This window comes from Mauremys mutica, chromosome 2 (genome assembly GCF_020497125.1).
Source record: "Mauremys mutica isolate MM-2020 ecotype Southern chromosome 2, ASM2049712v1, whole genome shotgun sequence".
Classification (NCBI taxonomy): domain Eukaryota; kingdom Metazoa; phylum Chordata; order Testudines; family Geoemydidae; genus Mauremys; species Mauremys mutica.
In genome coordinates, this window is record NC_059073.1 from 50,369,393 (window position 1) to 50,386,667 (window position 17,275).

At 43.0% G+C, this 17,275-nt stretch overlaps 2 protein-coding genes across 5 annotated transcripts in view; one reads left to right on the top strand and one right to left on the bottom strand.

Moving 5' to 3' along the window:
• CPNE3 (copine 3) overlaps positions 1-13,598 on the bottom strand; it is a 75,016-nt gene extending 61,418 nt beyond the window's left edge. Inside the window, exons 1-2 of one of the 2 annotated variants that reach the window (XM_045004497.1) lie at positions 13,446-13,598; positions 11,755-11,809 (exon numbers count right to left, since the gene is read on the bottom strand). The gene's annotated coding sequence lies outside the window, so the exon portion shown is untranslated. The remainder of the gene's footprint in view (positions 1-11,754; positions 11,810-13,445) is intronic. The other variant, XM_045004496.1, reaches the window with a different exon arrangement.
• Positions 13,599-13,727: 129 nt separating this feature from the next.
• The window catches only part of RMDN1 (regulator of microtubule dynamics 1), a 28,759-nt gene continuing 25,211 nt past the window's right edge, over positions 13,728-17,275 (top strand). For 2 of the 3 annotated variants that reach the window (XM_045004499.1, XM_045004502.1), the window contains exon 1: positions 13,728-14,076. In XM_045004499.1, the coding sequence (XP_044860434.1) occupies positions 13,743-14,076 (334 nt within the window). In that variant the 5' untranslated portion in view covers positions 13,728-13,742. Of the gene's footprint in view, positions 14,077-16,423; positions 16,542-17,275 lie in introns of all 3 variants that reach the window. The other variant, XM_045004500.1, reaches the window with a different exon arrangement.

Consider the following 17,275-nt stretch of genomic DNA (forward strand, 5'->3'; position numbering starts at 1 on the left):
GAATTTATGTCCGCTGCAGATTTCTTTGCTTCTCTGCAGAAAAATGACTTTCTGACAGGGAAGCCATAAGAGTGGTCATGCGACCATCCCCAGCAGTACGTTTTGGGTGCCAGAGCAGCTGTCAGAGAGATAAATCATTGTGGGGCAGGGGCAGGACTGTGGAAGACCTGGTTGATGGCTCCTACCCTGCGCCAGGCTCAGCTGCTAGTCTGGGCTGGGGAGGATGGCACTACTTCCTCTGCACAGCATCCAGGGCCGTGTCAGACCCACCCCATATTTCTCCCCCGGCTGTAAGAAGCTCTGCAAGCTCTCCCCCACCCCTTGCGCTTCCTGCACCCATTGCTCCTCAGCTGTAGGGGGAGGGATCACTGTACAGGGAGCTGCTCCCCCATCCACCCAACCCCTGTGAATTCAGACCCCCTGATACTCAGACTCTCCTGCTGAGGCTCACCCCCAACAAGCCCCACTCCCCCTGTACCTGGACCACCTTGACAAGCCACCTACACCTGGATCCCCTACCAAGCCCCAACCAGCTTCACATGGATCCCCACCCCACTAAACCCCATTCAACCAGGATCTGGAACCCCCCACTGAATCCCCCAGACCCCTCTGCCAAGCTCTATCCCCACACACCAAGTCACCCCCCTCCCTGCTGAGCTCCAACCACCTTCACCTGGACCCCCCTGCACAGTCCCATTACTATTGTACCCAGACACACACCCCTCAACAAACCCATGTGCGTCCTGATCCCCCCGCACCCAGATTGCCCCACCCAGAGGCCTCTCAACCCACACCTGGATCTCCCCACACCAAGCCCCTCCACACTTGGATCCTGCATTCCTGAGCCTGCCTGCCCACACGTAATGCACCTGGCATGGAGGGGCAGGGCCCTGGGGTGTTTCTGAGGCAGGCCTGGTCCATGTGCTGTATCAGGGTTGGGTGCAGCTTCACCACTGAGTCCATGTTCTGTCGGGGGAGCTGCACAGTGATCTCCCATTTCTGTGCAACCAATGGCCTGAGCTTCTCAATGCCATGCTGGAGTCTCCACATTTATTTAACAAACAACATTTGCAGAATTTTAAAATACTATGTGCAGAATTTTTAGGCACATAATGCCCTCAGGAGTAATGTACCTTAGGTCACTTTCTTACATAAACATCATTGAATTCCTGCACTTCAAACATCTACTTAAAATACTGGCGGCATAACCTATATAACAGGTCAGACTATTAATTAGTTATAAATAGATTTATATCAAAGAAGCTGCCCTGAATTATTTTGCCAAGTAGTGTTTACTGAGAAACGGTAAAACTTACTATAAATAGTAAAAGCCACATCTGTTTGTGCAGGCAAGAAACTATCAGTTTGACTTTCTGGGTTTGTCTATACATAGCTTTACCAGACCCTGTGATTTACTACACCTCATCTGTCTTCCTAAGCTTTTCTATTAACACATGAGTGAAGGCCAATGTACCTACTCCACTACAGCACTTTTAAAGTTTGCTGTTTCTTAGTACTCAGCCCTAAGCAAAATAGCTATCTCCTGAATTACAGGGCAGTATAGTAAAGTTTATACAACAAATAACCTCTAAACTCACCCAAGATGTACAATGAAAATGAACCTCTGTTAAACATATTTTTGCTTATCTGAATACTGTTTAAATAATATCCATCTACATTTTACCAGAATATCTTTTAGTGTCAATTACTTTAGAAAAATATTTAAATTAAGCAATGACGAATGCCATAGCCATGCCTTTTTTTATGTGTATAACATTTTTACTGTAACTTCTACAAACAGTCAGTAGCTGGCTGTATGATTAATGCAAAGTGGAAGAAAGGAGGATATTTTCTAGTTAGAACTTGCTTTTATCTGCCATGCAGGAATGAAATACAAGTGCTCACATGTTCTAGCCTAATTAATACTTCGCGCACCAAACTCCTTTTCAGTTTATTAGCATGGCGTGACCGAATCTAACTCTATGAACTCCAATTCTTAAAAGTCAGTTCTCTGGGGACTGATTTCAGAGGTCTACGTATGTGCTTATCAGTGAAAAATGAGAGTCATAGTAGTGGTATCTTTGCATTAAAATTTTAAAAAGAAACCAAAACCAATAATAATGATTTCTATACATCTACCTAACCAAAGTTCCCAAATTCAGCTCCAGGACTCATAGACTTTAAGGTCAGAAGGGACCATTATGATCGTCTAGTCTGACCTCCTGCACAACGCAGGCCACAGAATCTCACACACTCCTGTAATAAACACCTAACCTATGTCTGAGCTACTGAAGTCCTCAAATCATGGTTTAAAGACTTCAAGTTGCAGAGAATCCTCCAGCAAGTGACCCTTGCCCCATGCTGCAGAGGAAGGTGAAACCCCCCCAGGGCCTCTGCCAATCTGCCCTGGAGGAAAATTCCTTCCCGACCCCAAATATGGCAATCAGCTAAACCCTGAGCATGTGGGCGAGACTCACCAGCCAGACACCCAGGAAAGAATTCTCTGTAGATGGGGTGGGATCTGAGTTACTACCATTCCATCACAGGCCATTGGGCATATTTACCGCTAATAGTCAAAGATCAATTAATTGCCAAAATTAAGCTATCCCATCATACCATCCCCTCCATAAACTTATCAAGCTTAGTCTTGAAGCCAGATGTGTCTTTTGCCCCCACTGCTCCCATTGGAAGGCTGTTCCAGAACTTCACTGCTCTGATGGTTAGAAACTTTTGTCTAATTTCAAGTCTAAACTTCATGATGCCAAGTTTATATCCATTTGTTTTTGTGTTCACATTAGTACTGAGCTTAAATAATTCCTCTCCCTCCCTGATATTTATTCCTCTGATATATTTATAGAGAGCAATCATATCTCCCCTCTGCCTTCTTTTGGTTAGGCTAAACAAGCCATGCTCTGAGTCTCCTTTCATAAGACAGGTTTTCCATTCCTTGGATCATCCTAATAGCCCTTCTCTGTACCTGTTCCAGTTTGAATTCATTCTTCTTAAAACATGGGAGACCAGAACTGCACGCAGTATTCCAGATGAGGTCTCACCAGTGCCTTCTATAACGGTACTAACACCTCCTTATCTCTACTGGAAATACCTCGCCTGATGCATCCCAAGACCGCATTAGCTTTTTTCCATGGCCACATCACATTCGCGGCTCAGCCATCCTGTGATCAACCAGTACTCCGAGGTCCTTCTCCTCCTCTGTTACTTCCAACTGATGAGTCCGCAGCTTATAACAAGTATCCTGGATCTGTAAAAGCAGGAAAGAGTCCCGTGGCACCTTATAGACTAACAAACTTATTGGAGCATGAGCTTTCGTGGGTGAATACCCACTTTGTCACATGCATCCGATGAAGTGGGTATTCACTCACGAAAGCTCATGCTCCAATACATCTGTTAGTCTATAAGGTGCCACAGGACTCTTTGCTGCTTTTACAGCTTATAACAAAAATTCTTGTTATTAATCCCTAAATGCATGACCTTGTACTTTTCACTATTAAATTTCATCCTATTACTATTACTCCAGTTAACAAGGTCATCCAGATCTTCCTGTAGGATATCCCAGTCCTTCTCTGTATTGGCAATACCCCCCAGCTTTGTCTCATCTGCAAACGTTATTAGTACACTCCCACTTTGTGCCAGGGTCAGTAATAAAAAGATTAAATAAGATTGGTCCCAAAACCTATCCCTGAGGAACTCCACTAGTAACCTCCCTCCAGCCTGACAGTTCACTTTTCAGTATGACCCACTGTAGTTCCTTATCCACCTTTCAATTTTCATATTGATCCCCATCTTTCTCAATTTAACTAATAATTCCCCATGTGGAACTGTATCAAATGCCTTACTGAAATCGAGGTACATTAGATCTACTGCATTTCCTTTGTCTAAAAAATCTGTTACCCTCTCAAAGACGATCAGGTTGGTTTGGCATGGCCTACCTTTTGTAAAACCATGTTGTATTTTGTCCCAATTACAATTGACCTCAATGTCCTTAACTACATTTAGTCAAAATAAATGAATAGTTTAATACAGGAAGAATTCACTTGTATTACAGCCCCATGACAGCAGCACTTTAATGATTTTTGAGATACTCAAAATCAAAATCTTATTTTCAATTACCCAACTTTCTGCGGAAAATTTTTTTACTTTGAGCTAAAAATCTCCATGTTTATTTTTAAACCAAAGGAATCTCTTTGGTAAAGCTTATGGCAGTCATTTCTGGATAAAGGCTTTCTCTGACGGAAGTAAGAAAGGCAATACTATTTGCACTTAGATAACTCAACAAGTTTGGAGCTTAACATTCCATGTAGTCAGAAAAATATGCACTTTGCTAAATTGGAAGAAATTAGTTGAGCTTTAGTTCAGTGAATATAGCATACTGGATTTGTTCAGTAAGCAATATAGATGTAGACGTGTCAGCCCTAGGATATTAGGCAGACAAGGTGGGGGACATATCATCATTTATTGCAGGGCTTTGGAGCAGAGCCCGGAGCTGGAGTGCAGAGCAGCTCCAGAGCAGTGGAGCTGCAGGTTTTTGCCTGGAGCGGAGCCGAAGCACAGCTCCAAAGCCCTGATTTGTTGGACCAACTTCTGTCGCTAAGCTTTTCAGCCACATACAGTGCTTCTTCAAGTCTGGAAAAGCCACTTTGAGCATCACAGCTAAATGCAAGCTGGAACAGATTATTTACTGTAAATAGTTAACACATTCTAAAGGGACCATTCAAGGTAGACTGGCCCATGTCTGCAGCCATAGGACAAAAAGAGGGGTTAGTGGGTTACAGATTGTTGTAATAAGCCATAAATCTAGTGTCTCTGTCCATGATTTTTAGTGTCTAACAGATTTATGAATTAAAGCTCCCAGTCTCCTCTTTTGAAAGTGCTGTGCAGGTTTCCTTTGAGGATGAGGACTGATATGTCAGATATAGAGTGATTACTTAGTGAAAAGTGTTCACCCACAGGGGACAGGGTGTTTTTGTCTTTTATGATATTCCCATGAGTTCATTTGAGAGCAGAGAGATTGTCTCGTTTCACCCACGTGGCAGTTGTTGAGGCACTTACAGCACTGAATTAGGTACACTGAATGTGACTAGGAGTCCAAGGGGGCCACACTGGAGTTACTCAATGAAGGTGAACTGCAAAGAATGGGGCAGACAATCCCCAAAGCTGGTGGATATTCCAATACTTAGATTTATCAAACCAGCACAAAACAGCTTCTAATACCTTACTAGTTACCCAGAAGCCAACAACACAGTTCCCTTACAGCAACCCAGCCTTAGGCCTCCACCCAGACACCCAAGTCAAATATGATGAGGATTACTGAAAATCTTATTCATCATATAAAAAAAGTTCTACCAATCCCAAAGGATTGGACACATTACCTCCCAGGTTAATAAATATTTCAGATCTTACCCAAATACACACTTACAACCAATTCTTATTAACTAAACCTTATTTAAAAAGAAGAGAGTATTGGTTAAAAGATCAATATACACATACATACAAGTACAGTTCTGAGATCAGATTCATAGCAGAGATAGTGAGCTTTGTAGTTACAAAGAGTTTTCGGAATTAGTCCATAGGTTATAGTCCAATGTTCATATTCAGGGTGATCCAGATTAGGACTGGATATCTCAGTCTTATGATTTAAGCACCCCCTACATGAAGCATCAAGCAGATCTGAGATAAAAAGGATCAGGACCCAAAGGGTTTTTATACAATTCCAGGCCTTCTCTTGACAGGTTGGAGTCCTTAGGCAAACAATAGGCAATCATGGAGACTGAAGTAGACATATTTCCTAAGCATTACCCATAATTAGCTATGCAGATTAACACAAGGCAATTGCCTGTTTTTCCACCATTCACAGGTGATTTACTATACATTTCAAAGAGATGAATACTATGTTTTCAGTTCATTTAAATGTTAATATTTCCTTTTGATCTCTGAATTAACAGAATATAGCATGGGCATTGTTAACCTCTAACAGTATATATGTAAACACCCAAAACCACAAACATTATCTACCAAAATGTCTCTAAGGGTTGAATTTGGGTCAATTAACTGGCAAGCTGCTTAACTCTTTCTGACCATGAGTCATACTTTGTATAAGAATTGTTGCAATTATATAACAGTGGTAGCAACAATGACTTGCATGGTCATACTCTAATCAGATAATGTCACAACCACATGTTGTGATAGGCATCTGTAAGATCCATCGATCTTGAAAGGTGTGTTGTGGGGGAGTGTTGATTCTTGGAGCAGTGAAGATACACCTGCAGGTTTTGCATCTGTTATTCTGGTAGGGTCTGGTGCCGTGTTGAGTCGGTGTGTCTTCATCTGTAGGGACATTTGCCTCTAATGACAAAACCGCTCACAATTACCACATCTCCACTAACAATCATAAAAAAAAAAAAGTCATCTGACTGACCACAACAGAGCAGACAAAACCACAGTCGATTACATTGATTGCTTCAGGAAAAAAATTGACTGTGAAATCTTTAAACATCACAATCATCATAATCTCTCCATTGCCAAGAGGACAGACATACAGTCCCTGAAATCTAACCACCAGATAGTGATCAAACCAGCAGACTGGGGATGCCGGAGCAGTCCTCAACAGTGACAGCTACGTTAACAAGGCCAACTAACAACTCTCCAATACCACCTACTATAAAGAACTCAAAGACAGCCCCATACCACAATTTACCCAGGAAATTAAGGATATCATCAAGTCCTTCCCAAAACAATACCTAGAGAAACCTCTAGAAATTCATCCCTCATGAACCCACTGCATAGACCTTCTACCTGCTTCTCAAGATACACAAACAAGGGAACTCAGGCAGACACATCGTATCTGGCCATTTCATCAATGGAAAATGATATGCACAAATCTTTTTATGTCAAGTAGAGGTTTCCCGACATGTCAAGCTAAACACATACTGATTTAGATAAAACAATAAAAACAAGTTGCAAAAAGAAAGATTTTAAGTGACTACAAGTAAAGACAAAATTGGTAACAAAGAAAAACAGATATGAAAACTAACACGTAATTTAGCAAGCTAAATGGATTCAAAACAAAGGTTTTATCATATGCCAATAGCAGTCTGTACTGCATGAAAAGCCTCCCTGCCAGGACTGCTCCACCAGTTCAATGATGCTTATCTCCAGCTGAGGTTCAGGCAATAGCCAGCTGTTTCATTGTCAATATGTAAAGTTCTTGCTCACACCCACCATCCTGCCAAAGAACGGCTGCTTATCTAGGTGATGGTCCATTATAGTTCATCTGATTATGCTGATATCTGGCTGGAGCTCCAATGTCTTGGTCTCTGAAAAACTGTTTTGGGCCTGCTTTTCTTAAACTTGGAGCATATTATAGCAATGTTATACATCAGAATCTTATAACTTTACATACAATTCGTATAAATCTATTTTACCACAACAATAATATTCAGTGGATTACGAGTTTTCAAATGATACCTCACAAAGCATACTTTGTACAATATTTATCATAGTCTTGTAAAAATGGTGAACATGGGGTACAATGTCAATCACATTTGATGGTGTGGATCTATTGTCTGAGCTCATTTTTTGAAACTCAAGAGAAATAGACAACAGTCCATGTCACAAAGCTAACATCTTTTTGACATGGACAGCAAACATTACAATGGAGTCAAGAGGCATCCTCATAGAACTCCCTGTCTCTCCTCAGATAATAGAAAGGCATGTGGAAAATGAAGGGATTGCAAATTCAAAGAACTACTTGGATTAAAAAAAAAAAAGGTTGAATAGACAGAAGGACAAACTAATCTGGAATGAATTTGGGAACAGACTCTGAGAAATACCACTTTGGGGTACATGTGAAGGAGTGTGATATGATGTCAGGCACAGGGGCACCCAAAAAGTAAGTTAGGACTGCAAAGAGAAACAGATGAAGGGAGAGGGACCTGACAATGACAAAACAGCTAATCAAAAGAGACAGAAGAAAATGCTTTTTAGAAATGTAAAAAAATGAATTTTTTTAGTAACAATGAATAAAAAAGGTATTGCGACTAAAAATAAGGCAAATTTACACCAAGTCTTACAATTTCAGACTAGATACGTTAGCGATACAGTTTCTATTATGTTAATACAAGTTAACTTTTCTTTTTAATAATCTGGACTTTAATTTGATTTCAGACTTCATCTTATGTCTGGGAATTTAACAGACCATCCTAGAGAGAAAAGATAACTTCAATACCCTAAGAAAAAAGCTAGTGAAGCAATTTTGTCTGGAGCCTAGCCCAAAGAGTTCTTAATCAAGAGGGCTTCCAATAAGGAGACTTCTCCTACAAGGTGTGGTGTTTGTACTGTGGTTTCATGGTGACTGCCTACTAAACTCTGCTCTTATGTTGGGACACTGGTGATGACTAAGGCTGTGAGTTTGTCACAGAAGTCACGGATTCGGTGACTTTGCGGGACTTACATGACTTCTGAAGTGACTGGTGCAGCTGGCCTGGAGGCCTCCTGGGCAGCTCAGGCAGCCCCAGGGCCAGCGGCACTGGTCACTGCTGGAGCAGTCTTGGTCCACTGTGCCTTTCTCCCCCAACAGCAGCAGGAGTTTGGGTGGGGAGCTAAGCACTGGGATGAGGGAGGGGGGTGAGAGTTTTGGGCAGCGCTTACCTCAGGGGGGCTCCTAGACAGAGATGCAGCTAGGGGGATCTGCGCACTGCCTCCACCTTCAGGCACCTATTGGCCATGGTTCCCAGCTAATAGGAACTGCAGAGCCAGCACTCAGGGATAAGGCAGCGCGCAGAGAGGGGAAACCGGGTAGGGAGCCTGCCAGCTCCACCAATCCCTCACTCCCCCCCAGAAACCAGCAGGGGTCCCAGGCCACATGCTGCTGCCTCCTCTCCCTCCCCAAGCACCCATGGTACCCCTCCCACCCCCAATTTAATCAGGGGTATATAGTACAAGTCATGGACAGGTCACAGACTGTGAATTTTTGTTTACTGCCTGTGACTTGTCCATGACTTTTACTAAAAATACCTGTGACCAAAACGTAGCTTTAGTGATGACATCATGTAAACAAGGTTTATGAGAGAATTTTGACTACACCCACAATCAAGAAAAATCAAAGGTCTGTTTCGCACAAGCCAGACTAGGAAAAAAACCATAAAGAAATTATCACTTACAGTCAAAGACTGGATACTACAAAAGAGATGCAACAAATTCACAGACAGATTTGCAGTTGTGCTCCTCCTCTCAGCTGTGTGATAAGAGTCTCAACACTAACATTTTATCAACATAGCTATTTTTTATTTAATGGAAACTATTACATAATGAAGCAGTAGTTCTGAGTAATACCTATTTAGTGAAGAAAACCCTGGCTTTCACTGGAGAACAGACATCCAAAGGATGTTTTGCTCTTCCACAGTAGCTCTAATGAGCTACTATACAAAAACAGAGCATCTTTAAACACAAGTTAGAGCGGCAGCATTTAACTTGTTAGGAGAACTTTCCACAAGCCAGGGGAAATAAAGGTATAACCACCAAATTCTAACATGGAAGACATTCCACCTATCTAAAGCTGCAATTTTAGTTTTATTTAGAGAAAAATCCCACATTCACTTCTAAAAATATATATTTTGTGGAGTGTTGCTGGTGCAGAATGGCTACTACAGTGCACCATAGCAATGGCTCCAGATCAATGGCAAGTTTTAACCATCCATACACAGGGCCTAATCCTAAGAGATATTCAGTGATCCCTGCAAGAGTCTTAAAATGGCACGGGATCAGACCCTCCATTTATACAGTGCTTTTGGATTCTTTATGATGAAATGTATTAACTGTCATTTGATCTACCTATGCTGACCCAACTTACAAAGGTAATTTTGTTTTCAACAATTTAAACAACATTTTTCTAACTATGTTCATAATGGGCTTATATGGTTTAGTTCTAACGCATACAATAACTTAACGATTACTAAATTGTCAAATAAGCATAATATTCACTTATTTTACCAATCAATGAAAATCTGAATAAATTTAGTCTTTCACTTGCATCTGTGCCTTTTCCTGTACCCCTTCCCCTCTCTCTCTCTCTCTCTCTGCCAATGCACAATGCTTCCTTGCTCTCCTTCAAATCCTTTCTAAATATTTGCTTCTTTTAGCAATCCTCCTAACTCCTCAATTAAAAATCCAGTTATATAGCAAGCTGTCATAAAAAGCCTGGGACTAACAAAATGTGTAACAAACCTGAACTACTCATATTACATTTTTCTTGTGTCATCTTTGATATCTGTCTACGTAAGATTTTGGGGGCAAGGATCATCTTTGTTCATAAAGCACCAAGAGCTAGTGTCACTATATAAATTACTAAACCAAGATACCTGATCGCTGTACATAGTCTCTCATACCAATTGATGACAATTTGTTTAGGAAAGTAATTTTAAAAACAAAAAGTAAAGTACTTATATGCTTATTTAAGTAATTATATAGCTCAATTTACACGAACTATGATTCTTAATTTTTACATTATGTTGAAAATGTTGAATGATATTTCTTATTTAATAAGAAAGTTATAATAGATAAATTTTTACTTGTGATTTGAGTCAAACTGCTTGGATGGAAAATCAAATGCAATTAAAAGTGGGCAAAAACAGCAAACACAAACTTTTAAAAATTAAATACAACCACCTTAAATGTTCTGGAAACATAAGAAAACACACATTCATTAAAAAGCTCATCAGAACACATTTTCCATTTAAAACTAACTGATTTATTAAAACAAGAGAAGTATTATCTGCAGTTGATTAACTGAACTGATTGTTTCTGGGCACTGTCTTTCAAGATATCAGAACTTCTAAATCTGATCCTCTCAAACTTGATTTTTATTCATAGACTGGAAAAGGAAAACAAGCTTTCCTGCTTTTTCTAACTCCTAATTTAAGTCTGAACTTCTCATTGAACTGAACAAGTTTAATAAATTCAACTAAAAAAAAAAATTCCAACTGCATCTGAAGTAGAGGCTACTGCTGTCAAAAGCTGATTTAGCACTTCAACAAATTTTGGTTCCAGATGACTACCACCAGGTCAGAGATTTAACTTTCTTTAAAACATGGCAGCAAACATATACTAAATACTTTTTGAGTTTAATTTAAATGTTTTTATTAGATTATAAACAGGGCTTAAATTCTCAGAGTATTTCCCAGAACACTCTCCCAGCCCTACAACAACCTATAAAAACTCTAGAGGGGTTGAAAATATTTACCAGAGCTCTACTCTGGACAGCTCTGGCAGAATTTAAGCCCTTATTATAAGTGCAAGTCTTAACATAGGTTGTCAATTTCAAATAGGTTTATTTTTTTTTAAATAAACTGCATTTAATTTAAATAAAAAAATCTGAGGCTACAATTTAATCATGAGTATTTTTCATAAAAGTCATGGACAGGTTATGGGACTGTGATTTTTTTGGGTTTTTTGCCTGTGATCTGTCCATGACTTTTACGAAAAATGTTCATGATTAAATTGTAGCCTTAGTCATAACACTTATCTTACTATGTAGATAGACCCACCAGCCAACATATCTACGTCTCCGTCATCTCCAAGATTTATGGGCATCCTCAAATACATTGCTTCAAGCATTACTAATGCCACTCTTCATAGGAACAGCTGGCCAATTTGCCCAGAATTAATGACAGACACAATTAGGCAGCACATGAATGCACACATCCAGTTGCTCCAAGGTTCTGTTGTATGAAAATGGTTTACCTGGGGGCAGATTAACTGAGGATTCAAGGAGAGCTGAATTTCTTTCATAATGACTCTACAATCAAAAAATTTGGGGATCCATAAACAGTGTAACATGAAGTGACATGTATACCAAGGTTGTATTATTAAGACCATGCCATATGCTACATTACTTCTATAAGTCTGTTGCTTGCCTAGGATTACAATTCAACCTAGACAGCTACATTACAAGTCTTTTTCTACTCAGCTGAAATAGAGTGCATCAAAACCAGTGTGATTTATGTAATTTTACCTTTAAAAAAACCTGAACCAAAACAAAGTTCAGGCAATTTCAACAGTAATACTAGAAAGATTTCATTTTCATTCTCCAAAAACTTGTCACTTTTAGCAATTTTTGTTCTGAACAGTAAGATAAGAACATGATATTCTATTTTATTAAAATGTCCATTAGTTGACAAAGTACTGAGCCAGTGTCAGATTTAGCCCAAGTCTGCTGGAAGTCTAAAAACTCAACTTGTTTCAACTAAATCTAGCCAAATTTTTGGACACCACCCTGGAGCTCTCTCCCAGCGCTGGCGCTTTGCAGCGCTGCAGCAGGGTGTGAAAACACACCCTCTGCAGCGCTGCAAATTGCGGCGCTACAAAGCGCCAGTGTGGTCAAAGCCCCAGCGCTGGGAGCGCGGCTCCCAGCGCTGTCCGTTATTCCCCACAGGGAGGTGGAGTACGGACAGCGCTGGGAGAGCTCTCCCAGCGCTGGCGCTTTGACTACACTCATCAGGCCTTGGCTACACTTACAAATTTGCAGCGCGGCAGCAGGGTGTGAAAACACACCCTCTGCAGCGCTGCAAATTGCGGCGCTACAAAGCGCCAGTGTAGTCAAAGCCCCAGCGCTGGGAGCCGCGCTCCCAGCGCTGTCCGTTATTCCCCACAGGGAGGTGGAGTACAGACAGCGCTGGGAGAGCTCTCCCAGCGCTGGCGCTTTGACTACACTCATCAGGCCTTGGCTACACTTACAAATTTGCAGCGCGGCAGCAGGGTGTGAAAACACACCCTCTGCAGCGCTGCAAATTGCGGCGCTACAAAGCGCCAGTGTAGTCAAAGCCCCAGCGCTGGGAGCCGCGCTCCCAGCGCTGTCCGTTATTCCCCACAGGGAGGTGGAGTACGGACAGCGCTGGGAGAGCTCTCCCAGCGCTGGCGCTTTGACTACACTTAGCGCTTCAAAGCGCTACGGCGGCAGCGCTTTGAAGTGCTAAGTGTAGCCACAGCCTTAGAGTAGCTGATACCAGGCAGACAGCCCCTCCTCTGCAGGAGGAGGTACAGCGTGCAAAGGCTCGGCCTACGCCGTGGGGGATTGGGGGGAGGAACCTCCAGGCAATGTAAGCAGGGAGTTAACTCCGTTTTTTACACAAACAGATCCCGACCCGGCAAAGGGGTCTGCAATGGGCAGGCCCCGCGCCCCGCCCCTCCCTTAACCCCACCTGCGGCCCCACTCTCCACCTGCCCCGCCCACTTAACTGCCTCCTCCGCTCCCCCCCTCCCCCATCCAGCCGCTACAGGCAACCGCCCGCTCTAGCCCCGCCCCAACCACCGCCCCGCTCCGCCATGCCCCTGCCCGCGCTCCCTCCCCATGGCCGGACCCCAGCGCCCCCCGGCCCTAGCCTCACTCACCGCCACCCGCCCGGCGAGGCCCCGCAGGCTGCGGCCTCACTCACCTGTCGGCGCTGAGGGTCCAAGCCCCGGGACGAAGAAAGGAAGCGGCTGGAGCCAGAAAGCGGAGCAATAACACGGCCCCCCACGGACTCCCCACCCTACGCTCCGCCCCCAAATGGGCGCAACGGCGCATGCGCGAGATACGCCCCCGCAGACAGCCGTGAAATTCTCGAACGGGGATGTTCGTTTCGTCCAGGGGCGGCCGAGGCCACGTGATCCTAATTCCCCCCTCCCCCTACTCTGTTCCCTCAGAGACCCTGCTTTAGCCCCGCCCCCAACACTTCCCTCTAGTCTAAGGCATGGGGGGGAAGAGCAGAGAACTCAGCGGGCGGAACGGAAAGAGCGAGGTCATGTGTCCCACTCGGACACTACCGGTCACGTACCGCAGCCTGTCCCCAGAGGAGCCTCGGCCCCGTATGGCCCGGACATGGTTGCGGAGGGACCGCTTCCGGCCGGACGCTCTTACTAGGTTCCCCAGGATGCAGGCGGGTCGGGCCAAGCGCGGGGTGGCGCATCATGGCGACAGCGGTTGTTATCCTGAGGCCTTTGCGCCGAGGCGCCGCCTGGGTGGGGAAGCGGCTCCTGTCCGAAGCTGGAGGCGTGAGGCGCGGCTGGTGGCGGCGGCAGGCGCAGGTGAGGGGCAGGCGGGAGAGGCGGTGACTGAGCCCCGCGTGGGAGACGCGCTCTGGGGACCCTTTCCTGTCCCTCTCCGCCGGGGCAGTCACAGGCCAGGCCGCTGCCCCAGCCTGTCATGCCCGCCGGAGAGAGACCGTCCCTGCCGGAGCGGGGATTCTTTCAGGGGCCCTTCTCCCTGCGATCGAAGCCTCCTGTCCACCGCTCCGGTCCGTCCCTTGCAGAAGCCCCCCACGCCCCTTCCCGGTGTAAACCTCCGGTCCGCAGGGCTGGCGCACTCGGCCCTCTTTCATCCCCCTGTCTGGGTGGAGGGGGCCGGGCCGAGCTGCCATGGATCCCTGTTCAGTCACTGTTCTAGAAAGTGCAGGTCAAGTCCTAGTTTAGAGTGACCAGATGTCCCGATTTTATAGAGACAGTCCTGATTTTGGGGTCTTTTTCTTATATAGGCTCCAATTACCCCCCTTCCCCGTCCTGGTTTTTCACACTTGCTGTCTGGTCAACCTAACCTAGTTAGCCACAGGGCTGAAGACAAACATGAACCTGTCTCAGGTATCCCCTTCCTCAAACATTGCTAACTATTCTTTGCTGCTATTGCTAACTATAGCGCTGCAACATGTCAGGCCCACCTGCTGGCCAGACGCTGCCCTTACTAGTATCAGCCTAAAACACAGCAGTAGAGCTCATGGCTAAAGCAATGCCTGATGTGAGCTACTTCTAGAGAAGTCAGATGCCTTCTGTCCACACAGGCAGTCCCAGACAGGTTACACATTGCTTGTCTTTTCTGAGCTGTACTACACTTGGTTCCTGGTCCACTATGGGTCGTCAGTGACTGTCGTCTTGATGCCCTCATTTCCACTGATTGAAGCTTTTACTTTTAGTGTCATGGCCACTGGGGAAAATAATCTGCTTACTTGTCACTGTTTAAGGTTTAATTTTTTCACGTGTGGCCATTGAATGCTAAATTGATGAGCCTTGTAGAAAGGAATATGAAATAGGGTGATCAGACAGCAAGTGTGAAAAATCAGGACAGGGGGTGGGGGGTAATAGGTGCCTATGTAGGAAAAAGCTCCAAAAATCGGGACTGTCCCTATAAAATCGGGACATCTGGTTACCCCACTATGAAGAAATAAATAAGAATTATTGGTGACGGATGATATTCTGGCTTTTAAAATAGCTGGGTTTATGGTCTACAAAAGTAATAATGTTTTAAGGGTTGCATGACTTAGGCCATGTCTACTCTGCAAAATTAAGTCAACCTAACTTACATTGTCATACAGCCGCTTGTGCATGTCTGTGCTTTGCTCTTTGCATCAACAGTGAGCATCCTAACCAGGAACACTTGCATCGATTGTACTGTCAATGTGGGGCATTGTGGGATAGCTCCTGAAAGCCAGTAACAGTTGACATAAGCAACACAGTGTCTACACTGACACTGCATTGGCCTAACTACATCGACCTGGATTCTGTGATGCTTGTGGAGTTATTAAGACAGCATAGCGGGGCAGTTATGTTGGTGGGAGCAAAATTTAGGTGTAGACACTTTCATAGGTTAATGTAAGATGCCTTGCGTTGACCTAACTAGTGTATACCAGCCTTGGATGTGTATGCTTGTTGTTGCATAAATAGCATGTCAAGTTCTCAACACTTAAATCAGTATTTCTGGGTTTTGTGTCTTAAAACACGTAAACCATGACATTCTCAATTACAAGTCTGGTAATGAGCAGGTATTTGATTTAGAAAAGTGACAAAATTAACAAAGACAGTCTAAATACCATTTGAGCATCAAATCCGTTAAGAGATGAAGAGATCCTTCCAAGTCAATTATATTTGTGGATTTCAGGCAAAAGTTTAGGCTACCTGCAAAGTTTCCAATTACACTTGAAGCAGGAGAAAAATAACTCATAGTTTGACTCAGCCTTTCTCATTAGGAAATTAAAACATGACACTTTCTGACTTTTTTTCTAAGTTGCTTACTCATCAGAGCATATTCTAAATTCAGATTTTACCAAACAACTTCTGTATTCTTGCTTATTGTTTTGTCTTGTATTCTTTGCACAATTAAACATAGTTACTTTTGTTTTGTAATTCTTCATGTTAATAGTTCATAGGTTCATGTTCCAAAGTATAATAATGAGTCAATTCCCAAAGCCCAGTTTCCTGTTTGCACAGTAAAAAAATGAAACCTTGAAGTTGAAACCTTAGAACTGTTTCTATTATTGTTATTCTGCAACTTCTGAGAGCCTCTTGGACACATAAGATTGGAATGTAATTGCTGCTCCAGAGAGCTGCAGAGCAGCTTTGTCAAATCTTATAGCAGATTATAAACTTATTTTCTTTTTCTTTTTAGATGTTTGGAAAATTAACTCTTTTCAGAAGAGGGCTTGCACTCTCAGCAGTGTCTTACTTGGGTTATGAAGCTTACAACTCTATTTCTCACTCTGCTGTGGTTCATGCTAGTGTCAAAGGTAAAGCTCTATGAATTCAAATGTCCTGAGGTCATTCAGATGCAGACTTGGCACTTCTTTACAGTACCAAAACTTTGTGAGAAGCATTTTATGTAAGGCTTTCCAATATCTCCACTATAGGCTATTTTTATATAATCTGTTCAACTGTAGGCTACCTTTTAACTAAATAATAGTGTAGTTCTTGTTTAGCATGGCTCACTTCTCAGAAATATCACTAGGAATGTAGCCAAAACTTTTCTGTGTGGGTAAGATAAGCTTGTGACACAGATGCTGTTCCTTTGAAGTCTTTGTTGGGAGGTAAGGTTGGATTAGGGATTCAGAATAGAGCTATTAATCTTTAATTCAACTGTAGAATTAAAATTTTAGTATTTGTTGGTACTAGTGGAAATCCACATAATAGCTTATGGTAGCAGCATTGGGCTCATGATTTTAGCTAGAAATGGAGCAAAATGTCTTAGTCTGAAATGTAAGTGCTGGAATCTTTGGAAATATAGTAAAACATCAAAGATTCAGTCTAAAGCCTCGTTTTAAGAAGTCTTTACACATATTATTCTGATCAAAATTAAATCAGTACAATGCTAGCTCTCTAAATGCTTCCCAGGCTGCTGAATTTCTTGGAAATTTTATACATCTTTTTTTTTTTTCAAATAAGCTCCAAATGAGGATTCTTGCAGAAGAAATAAACATTGTTTCTACTGCAGTCAGCATAATGATCTTCCATCTTCATACTCCTT